The sequence below is a fragment of the Neofelis nebulosa genome, chromosome 18, assembly GCF_028018385.1.
Source record: "Neofelis nebulosa isolate mNeoNeb1 chromosome 18, mNeoNeb1.pri, whole genome shotgun sequence".
Taxonomy (NCBI): Eukaryota; Metazoa; Chordata; class Mammalia; order Carnivora; family Felidae; genus Neofelis; species Neofelis nebulosa.
In genome coordinates, this window is record NC_080799.1 from 3,681,469 (window position 1) to 3,703,760 (window position 22,292).

The following is a 22,292-nucleotide window of genomic DNA, read 5'->3' on the forward strand; positions in this document are numbered from 1 at the left end:
GCCTGCCTTCAGGTCGGCTGTCAGGAGGTCCTGCCGAGGGGACTGTATCTGCTCACCGGCCGGCAGGACGGCCCCAGGTCTGCCCCCGTGGGAACGCTGGGCCGGCAGCCTGCACGGGACACGCGGGACAGCGTGGGCGCGGAAGAGCCTCGGGCCTTCGCCAGGTCTGGTGAGTCTGGCACCGACCCTTTGCTTGCCCGGCTTTGGAGACGCTTTGGTTTCCGTTCATTTTTGGTGATGACCCACCCCATGTTCGGGCAGTGGTTCCAGGAGAGGGAAGACGAGAGAGGGCAGGGTGTCCATCGGTGGGTTCTGCCACGTGGGGAGCGGGGAGCTCACGGGACTGAGAAGGGGACCCTGTGGGGTCAGCTCGGATGGGCGCAGGGCAGAGGGGCAGGGCTAGGCCTTGGGGGAGCTGCCCGTCCGGGCTCACAGACGGTGGGCGTGTGGGTGGGTTCACGGTCCTCTGACCCAAGAGCGGGCCTGCTCCTGCCCACCCTTGGCCTGGGACTGGTGGCCGGAAGGCTGAGGGCAGCCTGCACCTGGGAACCAGATGCACCGTAGAGCGAAAAGGTCGTTCCGTGCCCCTGGAGCCAACCGAGTGATGGTCTCCCCCCACACTGGAAGCAAGAGTGCCAGGCTATAAATGACCAAGGAACCGCGGCCCTCAGAATCTTGGCCGCGTGTGACCCGCCACAGGTGTGGGTTGCGGGGGGGGGGGCCCGCCCCCACCAGTGGGGGAGAAGCGGAAACAGCTCGATCCCGGCACCATCCTGGTGTCAGTGTGGTCTCAGGGGTCTCAGAACCTTCTCTTTGGTCACCCGAGGGCCCGGGTGCGTGTGAAGGGGGCGGCCAGGCAGTTGTGCGGGCTTTGGGAAGGTCCCGTCTCCCCTGCGTCGTGACACAGGGCACTTGGGCCCTCTCCCCCTGGTACCCGGCTTCCCTTCTGTCTGCTGCTTGACCTGTCGCCCCGTCGACCGGCACCAGATGCAGGAAAACACCCTCTCTGCACAGGAAAGAAGTCACAGAAGTAACTACTCAGTAGCTGAGCGTTTCCCACCTGGACGGTCTGGTGGGCAATGGAAGGAAAAGGCCTGTACCCAGAGCTCACGGGGCATGTCACAGGGCCCAGTGAGTGCCACGGTGCGGGGCACAGAAGGCCACAGAGGCACGGCCCCTGCGACCGTAGGGTGGACCTCACGAGCGGTCCGCGTCTTTCTTGCCGCGGACGCTGTCCTGAGTGGTGCAAGGACAGGCTGAGGCAGAGCGTCAGGGGCTCCGGCAGATGTCCCTTTCCACCTTTTCTGTAAAGTCGTAAAGGTAACAGGGCTCACATCCCCCGGTGAGGTTAGACACCTGCCAGAACCGCCCCCACCCCTGTCCTGGGACACAGCCCTCTGGGCCTCGGCCCATGCCCTGGGGACCGCAGGGCCGATGGCCGGGTGCACTGAGCCCCGCGCTGGGGGGGAACAGGTCTGCGTGCTTACAGCCGCTCCCGTCAAGTCCCCACTCTCGGTCTGGTGGGTTCCTGTTCAAGGTTTGCAGTCTTCCCTTTGTTCTCTGTTTAACAGCCAGGCCAAATTGCGAAGGTGGCGAGGGATTTCTGAGTCACTAAAATGACTATTCTGTGATTCTCGAGCTGGCGGGGTGGGGGTGCCGCCACGGCCAGGGGGCGGGGGCCCTGCCGCGCCCCGATGGGTTCAGCGGGGACCTGCTGGTCCCTTTCCTGCTCCTCACTGGGGCTGGCGGAAGACCAGTTCGGGGCCGTGGGCATGATTCGATCAGGGCTCTCCTTTCCTCTGAGACTGGGTCTCCGTGGAGCGTCCAGAGGGAGCACACAAGGTCGCTCCATTCAGAGTTCAGAAGGAGAAGGCGTGCCTTTGGCCTTGGGGTCAGTTTCTTTATAGAGACAAAAACAGGCCTCATTTGAAAAAAGATGCTTAGTTGAACGTGTAGTTGAACGTGAGAAAGCGTCAGGGAAGAAACAATGTTCCCCGAGCTCTTACAGCCCAGAAGTGAGTCCCGTGGGTGTGTGTTTCTCCAAACGCCTCACATTCCGCTTTGCCCTCAAGCGACTGCGTGTGGGACGCAGGGCCATCTCGGGGTCACACAGCGCCGCCCCCCGCGCCCCTGAGAGGCGGTAGCTCCCCCAGAAAAGGGATCAGGGCAGCTGTGCTCACAGATGCTGAGGGGATCGTGTACTGCTTATTTTAGGCACCGCGACTCTCTGCGGGTCCCAAGAGGCAGAGCTGCTAAGAGGAAGCCCGGCCACGTGGTCGCCAATCCCCACTAGGCCCCCCGACCCACGGTCCCCACCAGGCCCCCCGACCCACAGTCCCCACCAGGCCCCCCGACCCACAGCCCCACTGCTAGCTTGGCTTAAAGCAAAGAACGTCTCCTCCCAGCCCCCCCCCCCCCCCCCCCCCGCAAGCCGCCTTTGTGATACCTCAGCCTCGAAGCAATATTTTCTGAGAAGAATGTAAGTTTGTCCGCGTGCCCGTGTGGGGCCGCCCTCCAGACGGGCCTCCACAGGGGTGGCCGCGCCCGCAGTCTCTTGCAGGGTGTCTGTCCCTCGTTTTCAGCTTGTTTTCCAGTTTTATACGGTCCTTTCCTTTTACGCATTCTGTCCCGAGGCCTCGCCTCCCGCGTTAGGTTTTAAATGCTCAGGACCTGGCCGGGTGGGTCCTCGGCAGCCCCAGGAGCTGGCCGAGGTCTCCACTGTTGTCCCTGGTGCCAGCTCCAGGACGGGACTTTGTGACGCAGCCACAGGCGCGTTCTCCAAACTGAAATAACACAGGCCCGCTTGCCCGGCTGCGTTTAAGGAAAATCGTTTTCCTCCTGCGTTGAGCAAGGCCACCGCCTGTCCCGCAGAGTCCTCAGGGGCCCCAGGCCGTGTGGGGCCGTCTCTGCCAAGGCGCTCGGCAACCCCGGCTCGGCCCTGCGGCCACTTGGAGGGACGCTCCACGACCTACCTGCCTCTCCACCGTGTCCTAGGAGGTCCGCGCAGAGGCACCAGGGCCCCAGGAAGAAAATAGGGGTGCTGCCTGCACCCGCTCCCCCCAGGAGGGGGGACACAGGACAGCTAAACGGAGGTCGGACGTCCGCAGGATCACTTCTGCGAGCCCGACGGACCCCACGGTGCCTCCGCCACATGAGAGCGAGTGTCCGTGCCGGCTGCTTGCGGGAGGCCCGGTTCCCATCTAGAAAACAACCCCTGCCTCCACCCCCAGACACACGCCTGGTCCCCGGGACGCTGGAGCGCAGCCAACTATTGGTTGGAGGCCCTCCTGCCGGTCGCTCCCAATCGGGGCTTCTTCTGAAGCTTTGCCCGCGGCCCGGGGCTGAGGCTGCACTGCATTGCTACACAGGATTGGGAGGAAATTCTTTGCGTTAGTGAGGCTTGGGGACCCGGTCTCTTTCAGTTCTCCTAACCGCTGGTTTTGGCCGTGAGGATTCAGCCAAGAGTGAACGGAGCAGTGACTTCATTTCTGGGCATGTCTGTCCCCGTTCCTGGCACCTGCTGGCATCTGGGTGCACTGGGGAACGTGAGGAGCAGGCCCCGGGGGCCGGCGGGAGGCCGAGCTGCATCCGCCGCTCCCTCCACAGGTTCTGGTCTCATCCCAGGCCGGCCGGCGAGTCTCCAGGTGGCTCTCTCCTCTTTGCTCCAACCCAGATATTTTAGGACTCAGATGATAATTGGAAGAATTCTGGCTTATTCTCTTTGGGAATCTCTTCTGGAATAGTTTCCTCATTTGATTCACCTAAATATTTATTGGTGGTTTACTCCGCGTCAGAAACAGTTAGAAAGTGCTGGGGAGGCCAGGCCCGGGAGGGATGTGGCCGTGTAGACAGGCCACGTGCCCTGGGTTGCTGTTAACATCGTCTGGCACGTTGCACAATGTTTTCCTTAGCTGCAGTGGCAGGGCTGTTCCTCTGAGCTGTCTCCCAGAGTCCCGAGGCGCCCAGTGACCTGTCGCCCGAGTGCTGAGCCAGCTGGCCGCACTGCAAGAGGGCCTTGACTCGGGTGGGTTTTCCCCGCACAAAGTCAACCGGCGTGAAGGATGTCAACCTGTGCCTGCTGCCTCTTAAGCTCATCACGTCTAACTTTCTGTGTTAACTGACCCAGATTCCTCCTCCTTTCCTTTTTTAATCCACAAATATGGGATTTAAAATCAAGCATTTTAAATTTGGCCCTTCCCTGCTTCCCTCCCAGCTCCCTGCCCGGAAGGCTTTCTGGATACCCGGATACTTAATTTACGCGGCTCAGTCTGTATTTCAGGATGGGGTGAAGGAGGAATGAGACAAAGGTGGGACCCAGACTCTCGCCCGGATCAGCCCCGCAAACCCCGTGCCCGCAGCACAGCCCGCATGATGAGGGATTAAACCAGTACAGAGGCTTGTTACCTTCCCTGTAAAGTGACTTGGGGGGGGGGGGGGGGGGGCGGGTGTTGGGGGTGTGTGCACGCGTGAGCGTGTTTGTACAGTGGCTGTCTGAAGTATCTTTTCACCGTATGTTTCATCATCAGTGCTTGAAAAGCGGTGATTGCCCACACAGTGGAGACTCGGCTCCCTGGGCCCGCGGCGGGCGTCCGTCTGCGGGAAGCCCTCCCAGGAGGGACCCAGATGCCCCGGCACGTGGCAGGTGGCAGACGGCCCGCGGTCCCGTCCGCTCCCGTCCTCGGAAAGACGAGAGGCCCACCTCGCTGGGCCTGCCTGCGTTTTCGTTTCAAATGGGATACAGTATTTTTTTAATAAGGAGCCATACTTTTTTTTTTTTAAGTTTGAGATCTGAATGTGATTTCTAATTGTATCAGACGTTAATGTTTTAAAGCTATAACAAAGTTGCAAATTTCTACTTTTTGTTTTCCATTTATTTTAACTGTCCTTTTATCTATTAAATTGTTGTATGTGGATGGGGAAGTTCTGTTTCTCCTCTTAGCATTTGTTTCTATAACCAGAAATAAAATTATATATTACAGAAGTGACCCGGGGCTCTGTGTGGTCCTTGTGAGTGACTGCTGAGGGACAGACGGGTGGACACCCAGCCACTGTCTGCTCCCTGGCATGGGGCGGCGGGGGGGGGGGGGGGGGGGGGGGGGGGTGCGCCTGACCCCAGGGGGCCGTTCCTGGGGCAGGTGTGTTTTCTCCCACTGTGCCCGGTAGCCCTTTCCCGGGAAGAAGCCAACGGACAGGTGCCTGTGATTTCCTGGCCTGGCCTGGGCCCCGGGGAGTTCCCTGAGTGTGCGTGTTTGCAGCTCCAGGGACGGGAGGACAAGTCACATCTGCCCCTGGACGGAGAGGGGCCGGCGGAGCCTCCACCGGCTCCCAGGCACCGACAGTGAAGCTGGGGAAGCCCACCGACGCCCGTAGCCGCCTCGCGGGTGGGCCCTCGCACCCACCAGGGGTGGAGCCTGGACAGACTTGGGTTCACAGTTCAGCGGGGGGGGGGGAGGGGGGGGGGGCTTCCGCCTCCAAGAAGCCCTGTTTCTTCATCTGCAAAATGGGGCCCCTGCCTCACAGTGTTCTGTGCATTAAAGGCCATCGTGCACGTCAGCTGCGGTGAGAGCCCCCCCTTTGCAGAGCCCGGCCGGGTTTACGATTTCAGCCGTCGTAAGAAGGGTGCCAGTCCTGACTTGGGATTTCATAGAAACGTGCATTTGTCACAGACGCATCTTTGGTCAAGGTTCTCCAGCATTTGTGCACGTGACCCCGTCCCCTCGCCGAGTGCGGTTGCCTGCGGTTGTAACTGAAGCTTGAACCCTGCTTTCCTTCACCTCACCCCACCGCCACCGCAAGATGCTAACTGTAAGCCTGAGCTCAACCTTAACAGAGTCGGGACATTTCAGGATTTTAGCCGAATAACGAGCAAGAGTGAGAATAAGCTCTGTGAGCTGCGCTGGCTAGTTAGCGTCCTTCTGAAACGTGTAGCTTTTTAAGCCTCGGTTTGTTTTTCTTTAAGTTGTTTTTTATTTTTTTTATTTTTTTTTTAACGTTTATTTATTTGTGAGACTGAGGGAGACAGAGCATGAACAGGGGAGGGTCAGAGAGAGAGGGAGACACAGAATCGGAAACAGGCTCCAGGCTCTGAGCTGTCAGCACAGAGCCCGATGCGGGGCTCGAACTCACAGACCGCGAGATCGTGACCCGAGCCGAAGTCGGACGCTTAACTGACTGAGCCACCCAGGCGCCCCTCTTTAAGTTTTTTAAAAGTGATTTATTTGGGGAAAGAGAAGGGGAGAGGGGGAGAGAGAGAAAATCCTAAGCAGGCACTGCACGGTCCGTGCAGAGCCCCATGTGGGGCTCAAACTCCCAAACCGTGAGATCGTGACCTGAATCAAAATCAACAGTCGGACGCTTAACCGACTGATCCACCCAGGCGCCCCAAGTTTCAGTTTTGATCAAGACGACCATTTCTCACTAGTAAGACCTTAAGATGCCAGTTTACACAAATGCAAACGTTGTTGTAAGAAGCAGTCAAATATCACCCTTGGGAAGGTGCTTGGGGTGTGTGTGCGCGTAGAGGGAGGGAATGGCCCTGGCACACAGCCAAGCTCTCGGTGCAGGCGAAGCCGCTTCGTGAAGCGGGGTGCGTGCCAAAGCCAGCGGGCGCACCCCCCGCAAACGACAGACTGCGTCCCGGCTGCGTACACAACTGCCAGAATCCGGAAACCAACCGAGTCATTCTTCGCCGACAGTAGAATGGCGAGCGGCGACCCACCCTGCAGTCACACGCCGAACACAACACGGCTCGAGACCGCCACACGGACGCCTCTCGGGGCGTCGGGCCGAGCCACGGCGAAGGCTAAACGCCGTCGGCTGGCACGTGTAGGAAGCGTGAGCAGGCAGCACTAAGGCACAGTGACAAAAGCGAGGCACCGCGAGCCAGTGGGGCGGTGGCCGTGCGGCCTCACATTGGTGTGCGGGGTCCGCTCGTGAGAGCCGCCTGCTACACCTCCGGGAATTTTGTGAGCCAGTTGCTAAAGCCATCAGTAAAAATTTTAATTCTCTAAATTACATTGGAAACAAAGGTAGTGAGTACTTGACTCATCACTCGCTGCTACCTGTCCCTGTGTTCCTGGGCCACCCCCACCCATGACGTCCGTAACTGGCTCCCTGGGCTGCCCAGTGACGTCGCGTTGGCAGCTTGGAACTCTGCCATTTGGGGAGTATTTACACCACGGAAATTATCAAACGCTACGAGCCAGCCCCTGTGCCCCCCAACGAGCTAGCTGAACGTTTACTTTCGTACCACTGAATAATAGAAATGAGAGAGCTCGTTGAGTTCACTCAGAATTGGTGTTCCTCATATGTTTTACCTCAATAAACATTTTTTTAAGCTATGAAATTGTACTTGAACTCCTTTATAGGTCTCCAGTTTTGTAGGTCTAAATGCCGTTAACCTTTGAATTTTAAATTTTTTTCACGTTTATTCATGTTTTGAGAGACAGAGACAGTGCGAGCAGGGGAGAGGTAGAGAGAGAGGGAGACAGAATCGGAGGCGGGCTCCAGGCTCCGAGCTGTCAGCACAGAGCCTGACGTGGGGCTCGAACTCACGGACCGCGAGATCATGACCTGAGCCGAAGTCAGACATTTAACTGCCCGAGCCGCCCAGGCTCCCCAGTGCCATTAACCTTTGGGCCTGATGTCTATGCCGTGGCCCAATGAGCCAGTAAACTCGCACCAAAACCACGGGTCGTTAGTGAGCTATCTGCTGGTAGTTTCACACCCAACTTCCTGTGCGTTCGTGATTCCAGGGCTGGGGCTCTGCAGACCCGGCCCCGCGGCGCCAGCCTCTCCCTTCGACACGGAACACGGGTGCTCCCGCAAGGCGGGAGGGTGCTTCCTGCTCCTGGCCGCTTCCCGCAGCAAACGCTCCAGCAACGGCAGGGCAGTGGATTGCAGTTAGATTTTGCAGCCCGGCCCGGACCAGCGGCCCACAGGTGCCTCCTCCCCTCCAGGGTCCACCCCCCCCCCCCACCCCACCTGCTGCCCATTCCCCACTCCCGGCAGCAGCTGCGACTCCCCGTGCCTACGGGATCGGACAGAACAGCCAGGTGCTTCTCGCCTGACTGGCCCCGACCCGTGCCAGCTGGGCCGAGTCCGTGCCTGCCCCGCGCGCAGGCTCAGCGGCTCTCAGGACTTGACCTCCACGGCCCCGCCTTCTCCCAGACGCTACTTCTCTGGCCCTTCCTCTGCAGGCAGCGCACGGTGTGGCTGCCCCGGGGATCCCCCGCTGGTTCCGAGCGCCTCTCCGCTGACAGGTGTGTGACCTTGGGCGCCTTCCCCAGTTTCAGCTTCAGTCCACCCATGCTTCAAATGGTGGTAATAAAACCGCTCGAGCTGTCCCCCGGTTCGAGGAGATCATCGACCTGCGGTGCTGGGCATGTGGCAGGCCTCCCGTAAAGACCTCCCAGGACAGACTCCCTTCGCCAGCTCCCTTCCTCGTCACTCTGCGGCCCCGTCTCCAGGTCCCCGGCACCAGCCGCCCTCAGCACCTCCTGGGTGCCGGCGCGGCATTTCAGACCGCCACGTCCGGGATTCTGGCAGGTGGGTGCCTGGCTGGTCCTCCCTCCACCCTCTCTCCGGCATCAGGTGTGTCCTTACTGCTCATCCCTCAGAGGCCCCCCCCTGTCCCACCTCCCTGCCCAGACACCCGACTTCCCACAGCGCCCTGCTTTCACTCAGCTTTTTCTTTCCTCCATAGCACTTACCACTGCTAGGCAGTTGTGCATTTGCATAGTCGATCATTGCCCACCTGCTGACTGTAAGCTCCCCGGGCCCCCCCCCACCCCCCCTCCCCCGGTTCCCTTGTTCTCCAGAACCTGAAACACTAGCACAGTGAAGGGACTCAGTCATTGCTCGCTCGTTGAATGTATGACTCCCCAAACTCCTCCTCTTCTGCCCCAATCCCAAGGGAATGGCACCTCCCGGAAAGCCAGAATCCTGCTGTTGCCGTGATTTTTCCCTGTTAGCCCTCCTGTCCCCAAATCCGTCCCCAGGTCCTACAAATACTCCCTGTGAACGGTTGCTGAAACTGCCTACTTGCCATCCTGGTGGCCTTTGCCACACTCGGGCGACCTCCCTGTCTCCTGGGCCACCCCATCCACTCTCTATCCTGCTGCCCGACATCAGTCCCCCCTCAGGTGCAGCAAGCCCCAGGAAGTAGGCCTGCCCCTCCCCACCCCTAGGCCCGAGGGCCTCTGGGATCACGTTGGGCTCCAGTCCCTCTGGAAACCCTTTCCACCAGCACCCTGCCTGCCCGGCCCAGCATTCCCCACCCACCATGGTCACCGCCCGGGGCATCGCCCTGAGCCTCCACCCAGTCTGCAGATGGGAATACTGTGGCCACACCTCCCCCAGAACTACTCCTCTCTAGGCCTGCTGCCCGCAGCCCGGGGTTGTGGTGGGCATTGAGTAAGACTTTCTAAAGCACCACGAGAGCCTAGACCGGTGCCACACAGAGGGGAGCCTCAGAAGAAAACACTGCTGAGGCGTTCGGCTGTTCCCTGCAAACTGCCACACGCCGCAGTTTCACGTTTCAGGTCCTAGTGAGCAGCGGACCCGCACAAGCCGGTGTAGTCTGTGGTCAGGTAACCACCTACAAGTGGGACAATGGCGCTGCGGCCGGAGGCAGGCCGCCTCCTAACGGCACGGGCACCCGGAATCCATCGGGGAGGACCTGGGGCCTTGAGGTGCTGAAGTCACGGGGTGCTGGGGGTTGCAGGGTCGCGGGGAAGGGGCGAGGTTCGGGGGTCTCGGGGCCCCAGGTCTCAAGGTTCCGGGGTCCGCAGCCCACTAAGGCAACCAGGAACCCACCTGGGCCCGTGGCGCGAGCGCTAACGGCCCCGCCCCCTCGGACTTGCTCCACCAAAGCCCATTGGTCGGCGGCCTGTCCGCCCCGCCCACGTGACGCGACACGTGACGCGACCCGGAAGTGGCGGGCCGGGCTGCGGGCGGGGCTCCCGGAGTCGCAGGTGTTGGCGGCGGCGGCGACATGTTCACGGCGGGGGCCGAGAGTCTGCTCCACCAGGCCAGGTGCCCCGACCTTTCCCTGGGGGCTCTTGGCGGGGGGGGGGGGGGGGGGGGGGGGGGTTGTCTCAGGCGACCCGTGCGTGGCGACTCCAAGCAGCCCTCCTGGACCCGCTCTAGCGACCAGGGGGACGGGGAGGCCACGCCGTCCAAGTCTGGGGTTGGGGGCCCGGGATGGGGCCCCGCGGACTGGCGAAGGCTTGTGGGTGAGAGCCACCCCCGCCCCACGCCCAGCAGGAAGTGGGACAGCCAGAAGCTCCCACATGCTTTGGGGTCAGGAGCACAGAGCCATCCAGAGGCTGGAGAGCCTGGTGGGACTGAGCCACAGCAGCGAGCACAGCTCCAGGCTCAGGAGTTTGATACCATCCGAGGGGTGGGGGAGCCAAGGGAGGATTTTGCGATTTAGAAAGACGCCTTCCTGCGGAGGGATTAGATAAGTGGAGAAATTACCCACCTGCTTCTGGCCCGCAGCTGGCCCTGGATCGCCGCTAACTCATCGGTAGCCTTTTGCCCATCAACTAACCAGTCATGAGACAAAGCAGAAAGGGGGCCAGGGCTAAAACGCCACTGTCATCAGATGGTGTAAGACTTGAAGCTACTTGTATCCAAAAAAATGCCCGTGGTCAACTTTTTTTAAAAACCCCCAAACTCGATCTGGCGCTGGACCGATTGGTGGGAAGGATTAGGATCGCTGAAGCCGCTGTAATTTAGTGAAGTGAGATCTTGAATGTATATTAGGTTCTAAAGGCTGTGAACGGGGCAAATATATGTGGCCAAAATGACCCCTGCTGGGAAAGTGCCTCATTGATTTGTGGCCCTGTCTGTGTCTCCATCGCTGTTGGGCAGGTATTCCAATATTCAAGTTCCAATGTTAGGGTTCTTGCTAGTTGAATTTAGGGGTTGTAGGAAGTGAAAATAGGTATCTTTAAATACCAGCCTCTCGCTCAAGATGCGACATGGTCACGCCCATGTTCTTGCGAGATGACACTAAGAGCAGACACCCACTCAGAACTTCAGTGGGTTTACTTCTCCCAACTCCCCTCTGCTCCTGGTCATAAACTTCGTGGAACGAAAGGCAGGATGACTAGCCCTCACTGTCTAAATATTTCTCTCGTGCTGACTTGGACTGGTGAGTGTGGGTGGTTTGAAGGTAGAATGTGGTTCGATATCCAAAAGTGAAATACATGTGTGATGCAATTCCTCTCTCTCAGCGTTTGAGGAAAGCTAGTCCCTATCAGGTGTCACTGGTTTTCACTCTGTTTGGCTCTAATGAAGCCTCTGATTTGGGGGAGCACTTTAAAATAAGTTGCTGATGTCTGGGAGTTAGGATTTGGAGTGAGTTTTTGTTTCTGAATTCTTCAGAGCTGGAAAGCAAGGGTGGAAAAAGCGGCCAGGAGCATCACTTGTGAGCTGAAGACTGAGTGAAGGACAGGGGCTCTGAGAACGGGTGTGCAGAGTGCAGCAAGTCAGGGGGCAGTTCCAGAAGCTGCAGCCAACTGGAGGCTCTGCATGAGGAGATAACCAGCAAGGGATAAAGTCAGGGGTATTTCAGGCAGAAGGTCCATGCCTGGGGCGGGGGCAAGAGCAGGGGAAACAGAACTGTGGGATTCTTAGACCAACTAAGGAAGGCCAGGGACCCTCTACTCATTGTTAGGGTCGGTAGGAGCTTGGCTCTGATGGCCCTGGGGAGCCACTGAGGGGTTGGAGCAGACTGGGTTTTAGAAAGCATCCTGCAACATGGGGAACATGCTGGAAAGGATTCATTTGGGAGGAGGAGCCTCCCATATTATTTTGAGACGGTCTGGTAGCTTCAGTCCCATTAACCCGGTTAGAAACGACCTGGCCCGGCCTCTTGTCTTTCTGTGTCCTCCCCCCACAGCGCCGGTTACGTGGTAAGTCACCGAATCCGACTCTGGCTACGTCAAAGGGAAACAAAAATGAAAATGGGCTGGGAGGTGAGAGGGAGACCTGAAGTGTGGCAGATTCATTGAGATTTATCCGCCAGCCTCCAAGTAAGAACAGGAAAGACGAGACGCAACCCCAGGATCCCAGGACCCCAGCTCCCGATGTCTGCTTAACCTTCTCATCAGCCCGAGTCTGGAGATGCCCCATCTGTAGTGGTTCAAATTTCCAGACTCTCCTGAGTTCGAGCATCTCATGGGTCCAGTGGGGATTCGGTGGCCTTTAGTCGTGGTTCGGGGAAAGATGGGGGCCCTTCTCCGAGACCCCCCCCCCCCCCCCCGCCACCCCGGAGGTCCCTAGGACTGCGTCTCCTTGGCATGTTATCTTCTCTTAGCTTCTGGACTGAAACAGAACTTAAAACCGGCTTTCCATTTTGAGACTTTGTTCAATGTCTTACCAGTTGTCAACGCTCAACAGATACTATTTTTAACCAGGCAGATTAAACACTGGAATAAGAAGCTGTATGTGGCAGGCATACCTTACATGTCACTACACTTGTCCTTTAATACATTAGATTCTGCTCTTGTCCCAGAAGGTCAAGGCTCGTTGAGCGGATCTTTTGAAAAGCAACTTACTTCAAACTCAACCTCCCTTAATACGGACTCCTAAAACCACTCGGTTTTAGTTCTTCCGCTCCTGGGACAGCCAAATCCGAATGCGTGTGGTCTCTATCGGGGCTTGCTGTCGGGAGTGGTGGTCTCCCCACGGCCCTGCCCGCCAGGGGAGGGGGGAGGGGACCCGGTGATGGCTGGGCCCCAGGGAGGGAGGGAGGAACCAGGCCGGGTAATCAGGTGGGTCCCCACGAGAGGCAGAGGTGCCACGGGATGGTGGAATCGCTCTCTCGCCCACACCCGGCCTACCCTGCTCGATGGGCATTTCCTCCCGTGCGAGAGCTGCTCTGTTCCTGGCTCAGGGCAGCACATCAGGTGGCTGGCCTCGCTCTCTGCTCAGGGACATCCGGGACGAGGAGCTGAAGAAGTTCTGTTCCCGGGTCGTTAACCTGCTGCAGAAGGATGAGCTGGGGCCCGACGCCGTGGACGCCCTGCAGAGGCTCTTCCTCATCGTGTCAGCCACAAAATACAAGAGGAAGTGAGTGTGATGGTCTCTGGGGTGCTGCGGGCCCCGGGCCAGGCACCCAACACGAGAGGCCGCAGGCGGATACCCGTCAGCACGGGGCAGCTTGGCGCAAACATACGTGCTTGGCGCTTGAGTCTTACGTCCACTTGAGCCAGTGCTGAAGGCCCTTGGATCCAGAACGTTCTCTCTGCCTGCCGGACGGTCCGGGGCGGTGGCCCCAGGGGGGCTCCTGTTGGGACACGGCCCCTGCTCACACGGCCTTGCCGCCCCCCCCCCCCCCCAGGCTAGAGGACACCTGCGTGCACCTGCTGCAGACCACCCTGTGCTCGCCCAAGTGCCCCGAGCAGCTCCAGCTCCTGTGCGCTTCCATCCTGAGAGAGATGTCGCCCCGCGACGACCTGAGCCTGTCCTGTGACCACGTCCAGAGTGCCCGGCAGCTGAGTCTGGTGGCCTCTGTGCTCTTGGCCCAGGTAACTTGGCCGTCCCTGCTTAAGTGGGCCTCCCTGCCCTAGGTCACCCTGGGGTGCCAGCGCACGGCCCCTGTGTGGGCACCGACCTGCGGCACAGGCGGGCTCGGCTTGGCCTCCCCCTCCATTCGGCCATGTTTCCGGCTGTCGCTCGTGTACCAGTCCTCCGACACCTGTGTGCTTGTAGAAGCGACAGAAACACCTACCTCTCCCCACCCCCCCGCCTCCCCCCACTCCTCCTGCCTCCCCACCCACCTACCGCCTCCCCCTGCCTCTCCCCAACGCCTCCTCCTGCCTACCCCCACCCCCCGGCCACCTCCTGCTTCCCCCCACCGCTGCTTCCCAACCCCCCCCCCACCTACCGCCTCCTCTTGCCTCCCCCTCCTGTCTCCCCACCCACCCACCTACCGCCTCCCCCTCCTGCCTCCCCACCCCTCTGCTCCCCCTGCCTCCCCCCCACCTCCTGCTTCCCCCCACCGCTGCCTCCCCACCCCCCCACCTACCACCTTCTCTTGCCTCCCTGCCCCCACTCCTATCTACCCCCATCTCCTCCTGTCTCCTCTCGTCTCTGGGGAAGCAGCAGGGCTCTATGAAGGCCAATCCAGGCCCCAGTCCTGGACACAGGTAAAAGGTGACCTCACTGAAAGAACGATGCTAGCAGAGCAGCAGCCTTCAGAACCGGACGGCCCTTTTCCAGAAGTTGTCAGACCAAAATGACTCGTCGCTCTCACGCTGATGTAAGTCACTGCTTTCCAGTCCACCTGTGTTCTGTTTGAAGGGTGACCCAAAGGGGGAGGTCAGGAGCGTAGGCCAGCGTGTCTTCAGGATCCTCGAGAGCCGGCAGCCCGAGGGGCCCAGTCCCAGGCACCTGCTCCCAGTCGTGTCCAAGATCACCCACCTCGCCCCGCACACCCTCCACGAAGGTATTCGTCCTCCCTGAGAGGCCCATGCGGGCGGCGCAGAGGGAGGCGGTCCGGGGCGGCCTGGGGCACAGCACCCTGTCGGGAGCAGCTGCTTGTTTTCTAGAAAGACCTACGAGTGCCCTTGCAGCCCGCATCTGTGGATTTACATATTTCCCACCTGTTATCCCCGCTCCCTCCTCCCCCCGCTCCCCCGACCCATAGACCAGACCAACCAGCTCAGCAAGCGGCTGGTGGACTGGCTCCGCTACGCCAGCGTCCAGCAAGGGGTGGCGCACACTTCCGGAGGCTTCTTCTCCACACCCAGAGCCCGGCAGGTGAGCCTGGGGACTCCCACCCTTCCTGTCCCTGGGCGGCCCCGGGCCACATTGGCCGGCCTTGCCCGCGGGGTCCCTTCAGCTCCTCCCGTCTTTCCACCCGCCTTGGTTCCAGAATGATCCCTCTGTGTCTCTACTTGGGTGAGGGAGTTTTGGGTCTCGCAGGGTCACGGCCCCCCCAGCCCGGGACGTTGTGTGCCAGACGCGCTGGCGAGCATCGCTTACCTGCCGGGGCCGTGTCCACTCGGGCGCTAGCGTTTATGCATCTCCCGGGGGCCGCCCCCGCTTCTTGAGCGTGGACGGCCACACCCGGTGTGAAGGCGGGGCTCCCTCCCGCTCCCGCGTGGTCTCCGCCCTCCCCAGCCCGGGTCCCCACAGCGCTGCCCATCCTTCCTTGCCTCCCGCAGCCCGGCCCTGTCACCGAGGTGGATGGGGCGGTGGCCACGGATTTCTTCACCGTGCTGTCCACGGGCCAGCACTTCACAGAGGACCAGTGGCTGAACGTGCAGGCCTTCTCCATGCTGCGGGCCTGGCTGCTGCACAGCGACCCCGAGGGCCCCGGCGCCCCGGACGCAGGTGGGACGTGGTGGTGGAGCCACGGGAATGGGGGGGCCCGGGGGAGGCCCCGGCCGAGCCTCAGCGGCACCGAGAGGCCCTGCCCGGGCTGGGGCGGGATCCGGAGTGATCACGGAGGGCGGACGTCATCAGGGTGTCCGGAGAGCTCCCCCGAGCCCCTTCTCCTCTGCGGTATGACCGGCGGTGTAGACCGGCGGGACTCGCGGGCCGGGGACACCTCCGCTCCACGGGGGGCGTGTACTGAGGGTGAGACCGGCCCCGGTGGCTTTCACGCCCCCGGACGGGCTGGCCTGGGCGCCCTTCGAGTGCCTCGTTGTCTTCTGCAGACGACAGGTCGGAGCCGGAGGGCTCCACGCTGTCCGTGCTGTCGGCCGGCTCCACCGCCGGCCGCCTGCTGCCCCCGCGGGAGCGGCTGCGGGAGAAAGCCTTCGAGTACTGCCAGCGCCTGGCGGAGCAGAGCACCCGGCGTGAGTCCCGGGGCCGCGTCCCAGGCTGCTCGTGGGGCCCGTGGGGCAGCCTCTCTTTCCCGGGGGGCTTTGTGTTCCAGACGTAGACCCCGGGGAGCCGGGCAACGGACAGAAGCTGTCCCCGGCCCTCCCGGGCATCTGTCCCAATGTCTCGTCCACCCCGGGAGCCGCTCTCTGCTCCCGGATGGCTCCCCGCCCTCTCCTCGAGCTTCCAGAACATCGCACCCCTCGTTCCCTGTTGTGACGCTGACAGAGACCAGGGGACCGTCTTCCTTCTGCAGGAGCCCTGAGGAAGGGGGACTCAGACCTGCAGAAAGCTGTAAGCGCGGGGTGGGCAGGGCACGCCGGCCTCCCTGGCTCCACCTGAGCTCACCCCGTGTCCCCGTGTCCCCGTGTCCCTGCGTCCCCGCAGTGCCTGGTGGAGGCCGTGCTGGTGCTGGACGTGCTCTGCAGGCAGGACCCCTCCTTCCTGTACCGCACCCTGTCCTGCCTGAAGGCCCTGCACGCGCGCCTCTGCGGGGACCCGGCGCGGGTGCGGACGCTGCTGCCCATCGCGCAGTTCTTCCTGAACCACGGTGAGCCTCCGCCTTGAGCCTGGGGGCTCAAGGAGAACCTTCTGGTTCCCGGCCCGGGACAGCCTGTCTCTTCTCGCGCTCTGAGGGACTGTGAGCAGCAGGTAGTGTCGTTTTTCGGCGGGTCGATGTAGCGAATGAAAAGGTAGCGACTTCACGCTGACCTCGGAACTCCTGGCCGTGAGGGTTCACCGGAGTTTCGTGGAAGGGGCCGTGGAACCCAGTACCTTCCAAAGAACGTTCCGCATCACGTCCCTCAGAGGGATCGGTCTGTAACCAGAAACTCTCGGGAAGAGCTGAACGTAGTTCAGCCAGTTTTTCTCGTGCGGGGTGGACACCCCAGAGCCCCTGGTGTCCCGGAGACACGTGTGGCCTCGGAGGCTTGGCCCGTGACCCCGAGGGACCCCAGCCAGCAGCAGAGGTGGGGACGCACCTGCCGGGGCCCCGGCCCTGACCTTGCTGGTGCCTTTCAGGGGAGGCGGCCGCGGTGGACTCGGAAGCCATCCTCCGGCACCTGCTCACCAGGACCCCCTCCGAGTTCTTCCACAGCCCCATGCTGGCCTTCGAGCTCACGTGCTTCTGCAGAGACAACCTTCCCCTGTTTGGCAGGAACCTGGACATTCTCAAACGGAGCTTCCCCAACCTCTTCAAGGCACGTGTCGTCGTCCTCGGCCAGAGCTGGGGGCTGGGGGCCGGGCGGGGGGGGGGGGGGTGGGTACAGGGCGGAAGGTGAACCGTGGGGCGGCCTGGGGGTCCGTGCATCACACGGGTTTGTCCAGATGGTCACATCCGGTCAGCCCTTCATCCAGGAGCCTTGCCTGCTGTGCCCAGCCCTTTGGTGCTGTTGACTTCCGATGTCTTTTGTGACTGGTCATGGTCACTGCGTGGCCTTTGCAAATTCAGCTAGAGACACTGTCCTTTCATTAGAGGGGGAAAAAAATCCACGGCAGGTGGAAAGAGATGACGTTGATTGTCAGGAGAAAGCAAATGCAGAATCAGAGCAGGGACGGGGGGCAAACAGGCCGGAGTGTCTCAGGCTCCAGGATCGCAGGAGGGACCCTCCCCCCTGCCGATGGGCAACCCGGGACCCAGGCATCCTCCCTCTGCGGCGGCCCTGCCGCTGGGCTGTGCACCCCACCCACACGGGCCCTCCCTTTCCCATCGAGCCGCCTCGCTTGTCCCTGCAGCTCCTGGCCTGGAACAGCCCGCCGCTCACGGCCGAGTTTGTGGCTCTGCTGCCGTCGCTGGTGGACGCGGACACAGCCGTGGAGGTGCTTCATGCGCTGCTGGACCTGCCCTGTCTGACTGCGGCCTTGGACCTTCAGCTCAGGTGAGCCCCGGGGGCGTGCCTCGGCCCCTCCCTGCCCCTGCTGCTCTGCCCGATGCCAGCGCCTCCCTCTGGCTCTTGGCCTCCCGTCGGCACCATCCCGGGGCCCTGGAGCCCCCAGCCTGTTTCTCGCAGGTGGAGCCTCGCCCTGCGGACACCGTGCCCCGGGCCTGCTCCCGTCACCCTGAGGCCCGCTGGCTCGGGTGCTGTGCTATCCCGGGGACGTCTGCTCTGTCTTTGCACGAGCTAATCCCGGCCTCAGGCACCTGCTTGTTCACAGGTTGTCGCCAGCCACATCCGAGAGGCCGCCGTGGGACCCCTCCCTCAAGATCCCCAGCTGCCTGGAGGCCTCCCGGGACCCCCAGTTCCAGGGTCTTCTCCAGTACCTGTTGCGTGCCACGGCCAGCGGGACCACGGAGAGGTGGGAAGCCTCTGGGGTGCGGCACCGAGGCCTTGGGACCTGCTGTGTGTGGCCAGAGCCTGCTCCAGGGATGGTGGGACCCTGCTTCTGCCCCTGGGCCTCGTGCCTCCTGACGCGAAGAGGCAGGCGCGGCCGACCCCCCCTGCCCCGCCACCCTGCAGTGGCCACGTCATGGGTGCTCCCTGGACGTGGGCCTCGTGCTCAGCTCCCTGCCGGCTCCCTGGGTCAGTCTTCGTGACCCTGCGAGGTACGTGCTGTGGAGATTCCATTGCACAGAAGGAGAAACTGAGGTGTAGCACGCCCCAGGAGGAGGAGCCTGGGGACCAGAACAGGGCATCCTGACTGCAGATCCCTCGCAGCTTGGCCCCACTCCAGCCCTCCCTGTGTTCCATCCTGATGACGGGGGCAGAGCTGCGGTAGACGACGCTCGTGGTGACACGTGCCCTGCTCCGAGGAGGCCGGTGTCACAGAACGTGGCCCGGGCCGTGGCGCTCTGACCGCCGTCGCTTCCCTCAGGCCCCGGCCCACCGTTCGTGTGTCGAGGGCACGTGTGTGGGCTCTGGGGAGCGTGTGGCGGAGACTCAGTGGGCCACGCTGTGTCCTCCAGGTTGGGGCCACTCCACCGGCTGCTGCAGCCCCTGGCCAGCTGCGCCCGTGTGGTCCAGTGCGCCCGGGCCGTGCCCACCTTGCTTGAGGCCTTCTTCTCAGCGGTGACCCAGGTGAGCCTCACCCACCCGCGGCCCCGGGGCAGCCCGGGGGGAGGACGGGCTGCACACGTGCCCAGGGACGGCATCCTCGCAATGGACTTGCGCGGAGCCTGCCTCAGCCAGAGTCACGGGGAAGGGTGGGAGCCGCGGTGGGGCCCGTCCTCCTCCCCAGAACGGGGGCCCTGGGACCTGCCCGGGACTGGCGCACACGGCTGGGGCCGGAGCAGAGCGTGGCGTGAGGTGATGTCACCGGGACCGGGACCGAGTCGGTCTCTCCCTCCTGCCCCCCCAGTTTGCCGACGGGGCCCTGACCAAACAGCTGGCGCTGCTGCTCCTGGAGAGAAGCGACTCCCTCTTTCAGGTGCCACAGTACGAGGCCCACGTGCACAGGTGGGCCCGCACCCCGCACCCCGCGGCTTCAGTGTCCCCTCTCAGGTCCCAGCTCCGGGTCCCCGCTCCCCCTGTGGCTGACCTCCTTCCAGCTGCCACCTAGCGTCACCCCCCAGGCCCAGCTACCAGGCCAGCACTCCGTCCCTGGGTCCGCCCCTCCCCCCAGGTCTGTGATCTCCGTGCTGGCCCAGGTCCCTCTCCATGGAGCCCTCTGGGCTGCCCGTTCTCCATTCGGAGGGCCCGATGCACACGGGCCTGTGCCCAGGCCGCTCGCCAGCCCCGGCCTCCTCCCCGGGGGTGGAGGGGCTGCGGGTTCCTTTAGGGGCCAGAACTATCTGCACCCCGGCCTGGTGCTCGGAGCCTTCCGTTTTGTCCCCTGGCTGTGGTTCTGGGTGAGGGGCCGCGGCCCACCTGGGTCCTCCGCGGGCAGGGTGCTGAGCTCGCGCTTCCTGGCCCTGTGCGCGCTGCACCCGTCGCTGGTGGTGGAGATGGCGAAGGAGCTGCTGGAGTTCGTGGGGAGCGTGAGCGGGATCCAGGGCCGAGGGGCCATGCTCGCCTCCGTGGTAAGGCCGGCCTCCCTGCCAGCACCCCCGCTCCCGAGGCGGGCGGCCCGCAGGGGGCTGAGGTCTGTCCCTACCCAGGTGTGGGCCATCGGCGAGTACCTGTCCGTGTCGTGGGACCGGCGGTGCACCGTGGAGCAGATCAACAGGTTCTTCGAGGCCCTGGAGGCTGTGCTGTTCGAGGTCACCCAGTCCCGCCCGTCGGCCGCCCTCCCCAGGTGTCCCCCGCAGGTCGTCACCGTGCTCATGACCACGCTGACCAAGCTGGCCTCCCGGAGCCAAGACCTGATTCCCAGGTATGGTCGCGGCCGGACAGGGAAACCCGCAGGCTTCCCGTGGGGAAGGGAATGGGCCCCGGATGCCTGCCCGGTCCCCGATGTCCGCTCCACGGGGGGGAAGGGTGCTGGCGTCGCCGCCTCGCTTCTCCAGCTCGAGCCCCACGAGCTGGGGGCCCCGTTCCACGTGCGGGGCACGTCTGCAGCGGACCCGGGTCCCTTCATCCTCAGGGTCTCTCTGTTCCTGTCGAAGATGAGGACCCCGGCCCAGAGCCCAGCCCCGAGCTCCACGAGCTGCGAGGAGGACGCAAGAGCCGTGCGCACGCGGGCCGCTGAGCTGCTGACCCTGCTGAAGATGCCCAGCGTGGCCCAGTTCGTGCTCACGCCCAGCATGGAGGTGTCCGAACCCCGCTACCACCGCGACGCCAACACGGCCCTGCCCCTGGCCCTGCGCACCGTCAGCCGCCTGGTGGAGAAGGAGACCGGCCTCCTGCCGGGGTGAAAGGATGGTGACGAAGAGCCCGGCGTGAGGGCCGGGCCTCGGCTTCCGTGATCGGGGGGGGACGTGAGGAGGCCCGGGTGGGTCTGGGTCCCTCAGTGCTTGCCAGGACCGTCACGTCCTCAGTCGGTGGCTCTTTGTGTCTCTCTCCAACCCTGGTGGGCTGTGTGGTGACACAGGTATGATTTGGGGCTGGATGGCATCTGCTCGGGCTGTTTCGGGCTGTTCCTGGTTTCGGGTGAGAAAAGGTACAGCAAAAATAAACCTCTTTCCGCAAGTATCTGTGTGCACAAGGCAGGGGCTGTGCACTTTCCTCCACCCAGGGGGGCAGGGCCAGAAGTGGGGGTGCACTGCTGGTCTGCGAGACCTGGCCCTGGGGACCCTCGTGCAGCTACCCCAGACACCGGAGGCCGTTCCTGCCTGCTCCGTCCCCACAGCGTCCCGGAGGTCCCAGAAAGAACCGCCCGAATACCGGCAGGGAGGAAGTAGGGTGACCCAGAAGTGCAGCTGCCCCCGGAAGGGCCTCCGCTCCGCGTCCTTTCTCGCCCGCCTCCTGCTAGATGGGCCCTGGGGCCCCTGCCAGGTGGGCTGCAGGTGCTGTGACTGCAGGCCTACAGCCTCCTGCCGTTAAGAGGGGGCTCCGGCCGTGGTGCCCGGGGACCCTGCCGCCCGCCTGCCGCTCGGAGCCTTAGAGCAAGGCGGGGGAGACACGCTGGGTGTGGTGGGGCGAGAAACTGCCCCCAGCCTCGGCGCCTCCTGCCCCCGCGCCACTGAGGCCAGCTTCCCGCCTCGCACGCCAGCTCCCTAGGCTGCTCCCCAGCTCCACCCGGTGCGAGGGGGCCCCCGGGCCACCAGGTGGTGCTGCTGCCGCGCGAGTTTCCGGGCCAGCCCCGCCCCCGGCTCCGGCTCCGGCTCCGCCTTCACCACGCCCCCAGGCCCGGACCCTGCCGGTTGGCCGCTCGGGCAGCTGTAGAAACGGCGGCCGCGGAGGTGGGTGGACGCGGGGGGGGGGGTCCCGGACCCGGGACTGGCCGGGCAAGGGGTGCCCGCTTCTGCTCCGACAGTCGGCCTCAGGATGACTTCCGGCAGGCGACAGGTGACGCGCCCTCGGAGCAGAGCGCTGGGTATCGGGGCGGGGCGCGCCAAGGGACACCCTGGTCCTCCCGGGATGGGGCAGACCCGGCTTTGCTGCTCCCCGCACCCCTCACCCCTCACCCCTCACCCCTCACCGACCCCGCGTGAGCCGCGAGCTCCAGGCCGGGGTCCGCGGACCTTTCCCCGTCCCGCGCCAACCCCACGTGGGCCTTGAGCTCCAGGCCGGAAGGCCAGGGTTGAGAATATATGTTTCAGAGAAAAGTATTATTTTTGCAAGGTGCCTGCGGTGCCATCGTCCGCGCGCAGCTCGTCCGCACGCAGTGGTGGGTCCCAAACCTGCGTACCAGCTAGTTGGCGAGCGCAGACTTGGAGATGGGTTCCCTGCTGCACACAGAGCTCGGGCAGCCCAGACATTGCTTTCGCGTGTTCTCGGCCGGGTGAACTGTTGCGGCGCCTAAGGGTCTGGAGACAAACTACCCGAGTACCGATCCCGGCTGGCTCTGGAGGGGCACGCTGACTCGGTGGCCTCGATTTCTCGTTGCCCTGGGTTTGGGGTCCATACCCGCACCCTTGCTGTGGCCTGATGGGGAGTGGGGGGTGGGCCGCGGGTGGCCCGCTGATCGCGGGCTTG

The 22,292-nt window shown here is 62.9% G+C and overlaps 1 protein-coding gene across 4 annotated transcripts; it reads left to right on the forward strand.

Moving 5' to 3' along the window:
- Positions 1–8,368: 8,368 nt before the first annotated feature.
- Positions 8,369–20,846, forward strand: AP5Z1 (adaptor related protein complex 5 subunit zeta 1). Of its 4 annotated transcripts, none has more exons than XM_058711052.1 (17): positions 8,369–8,547; positions 12,943–13,080; positions 13,352–13,538; positions 14,314–14,458; positions 14,660–14,772; positions 15,180–15,348; positions 15,675–15,815; positions 16,097–16,134; positions 16,228–16,390; positions 16,861–17,039; positions 17,575–17,717; positions 17,995–18,135; positions 18,743–18,854; positions 19,135–19,232; positions 19,663–19,795; positions 19,874–20,088; positions 20,299–20,846. In XM_058711052.1, the coding sequence occupies exons 1-17, from the start codon at positions 8,384–8,386 to the stop codon at positions 20,567–20,569; spliced, it is 2,550 nt and encodes an 849-aa protein (XP_058567035.1). In that variant the 5' UTR covers positions 8,369–8,383; the 3' UTR covers positions 20,570–20,846. The 4 variants fall into 4 exon arrangements, with proteins under 4 accessions (XP_058567035.1, XP_058567032.1, XP_058567034.1 ...); XM_058711049.1 differs by lacking the exon at positions 8,369–8,547 and adding an exon at positions 9,905–10,035; XM_058711048.1 differs by lacking the exon at positions 8,369–8,547 and having other exon boundaries at positions 10,091–13,080.
- The last annotated feature ends 1,446 nt before the right edge of the window (positions 20,847–22,292 follow it).

Coding starts and splice junctions, on each gene's coding strand:
- AP5Z1 (XM_058711052.1), top strand. CDS start 8,384: ATGTGGCAGGCCTCCCGTAAAGACCTCCCAGGACAGACTCCCTTCGCC. Junction 8,548..12,942: donor CACGTCCGGGATTCTGGCAG/GTGGGTGCCTGG, acceptor CTCTCTGCTCAG/GGACATCCGGGACGAGGAGC. Junction 15,816..16,096: donor GGCGGAGCAGAGCACCCGGC/GTGAGTCCCGGG, acceptor TTCCTTCTGCAG/GAGCCCTGAGGAAGGGGGAC.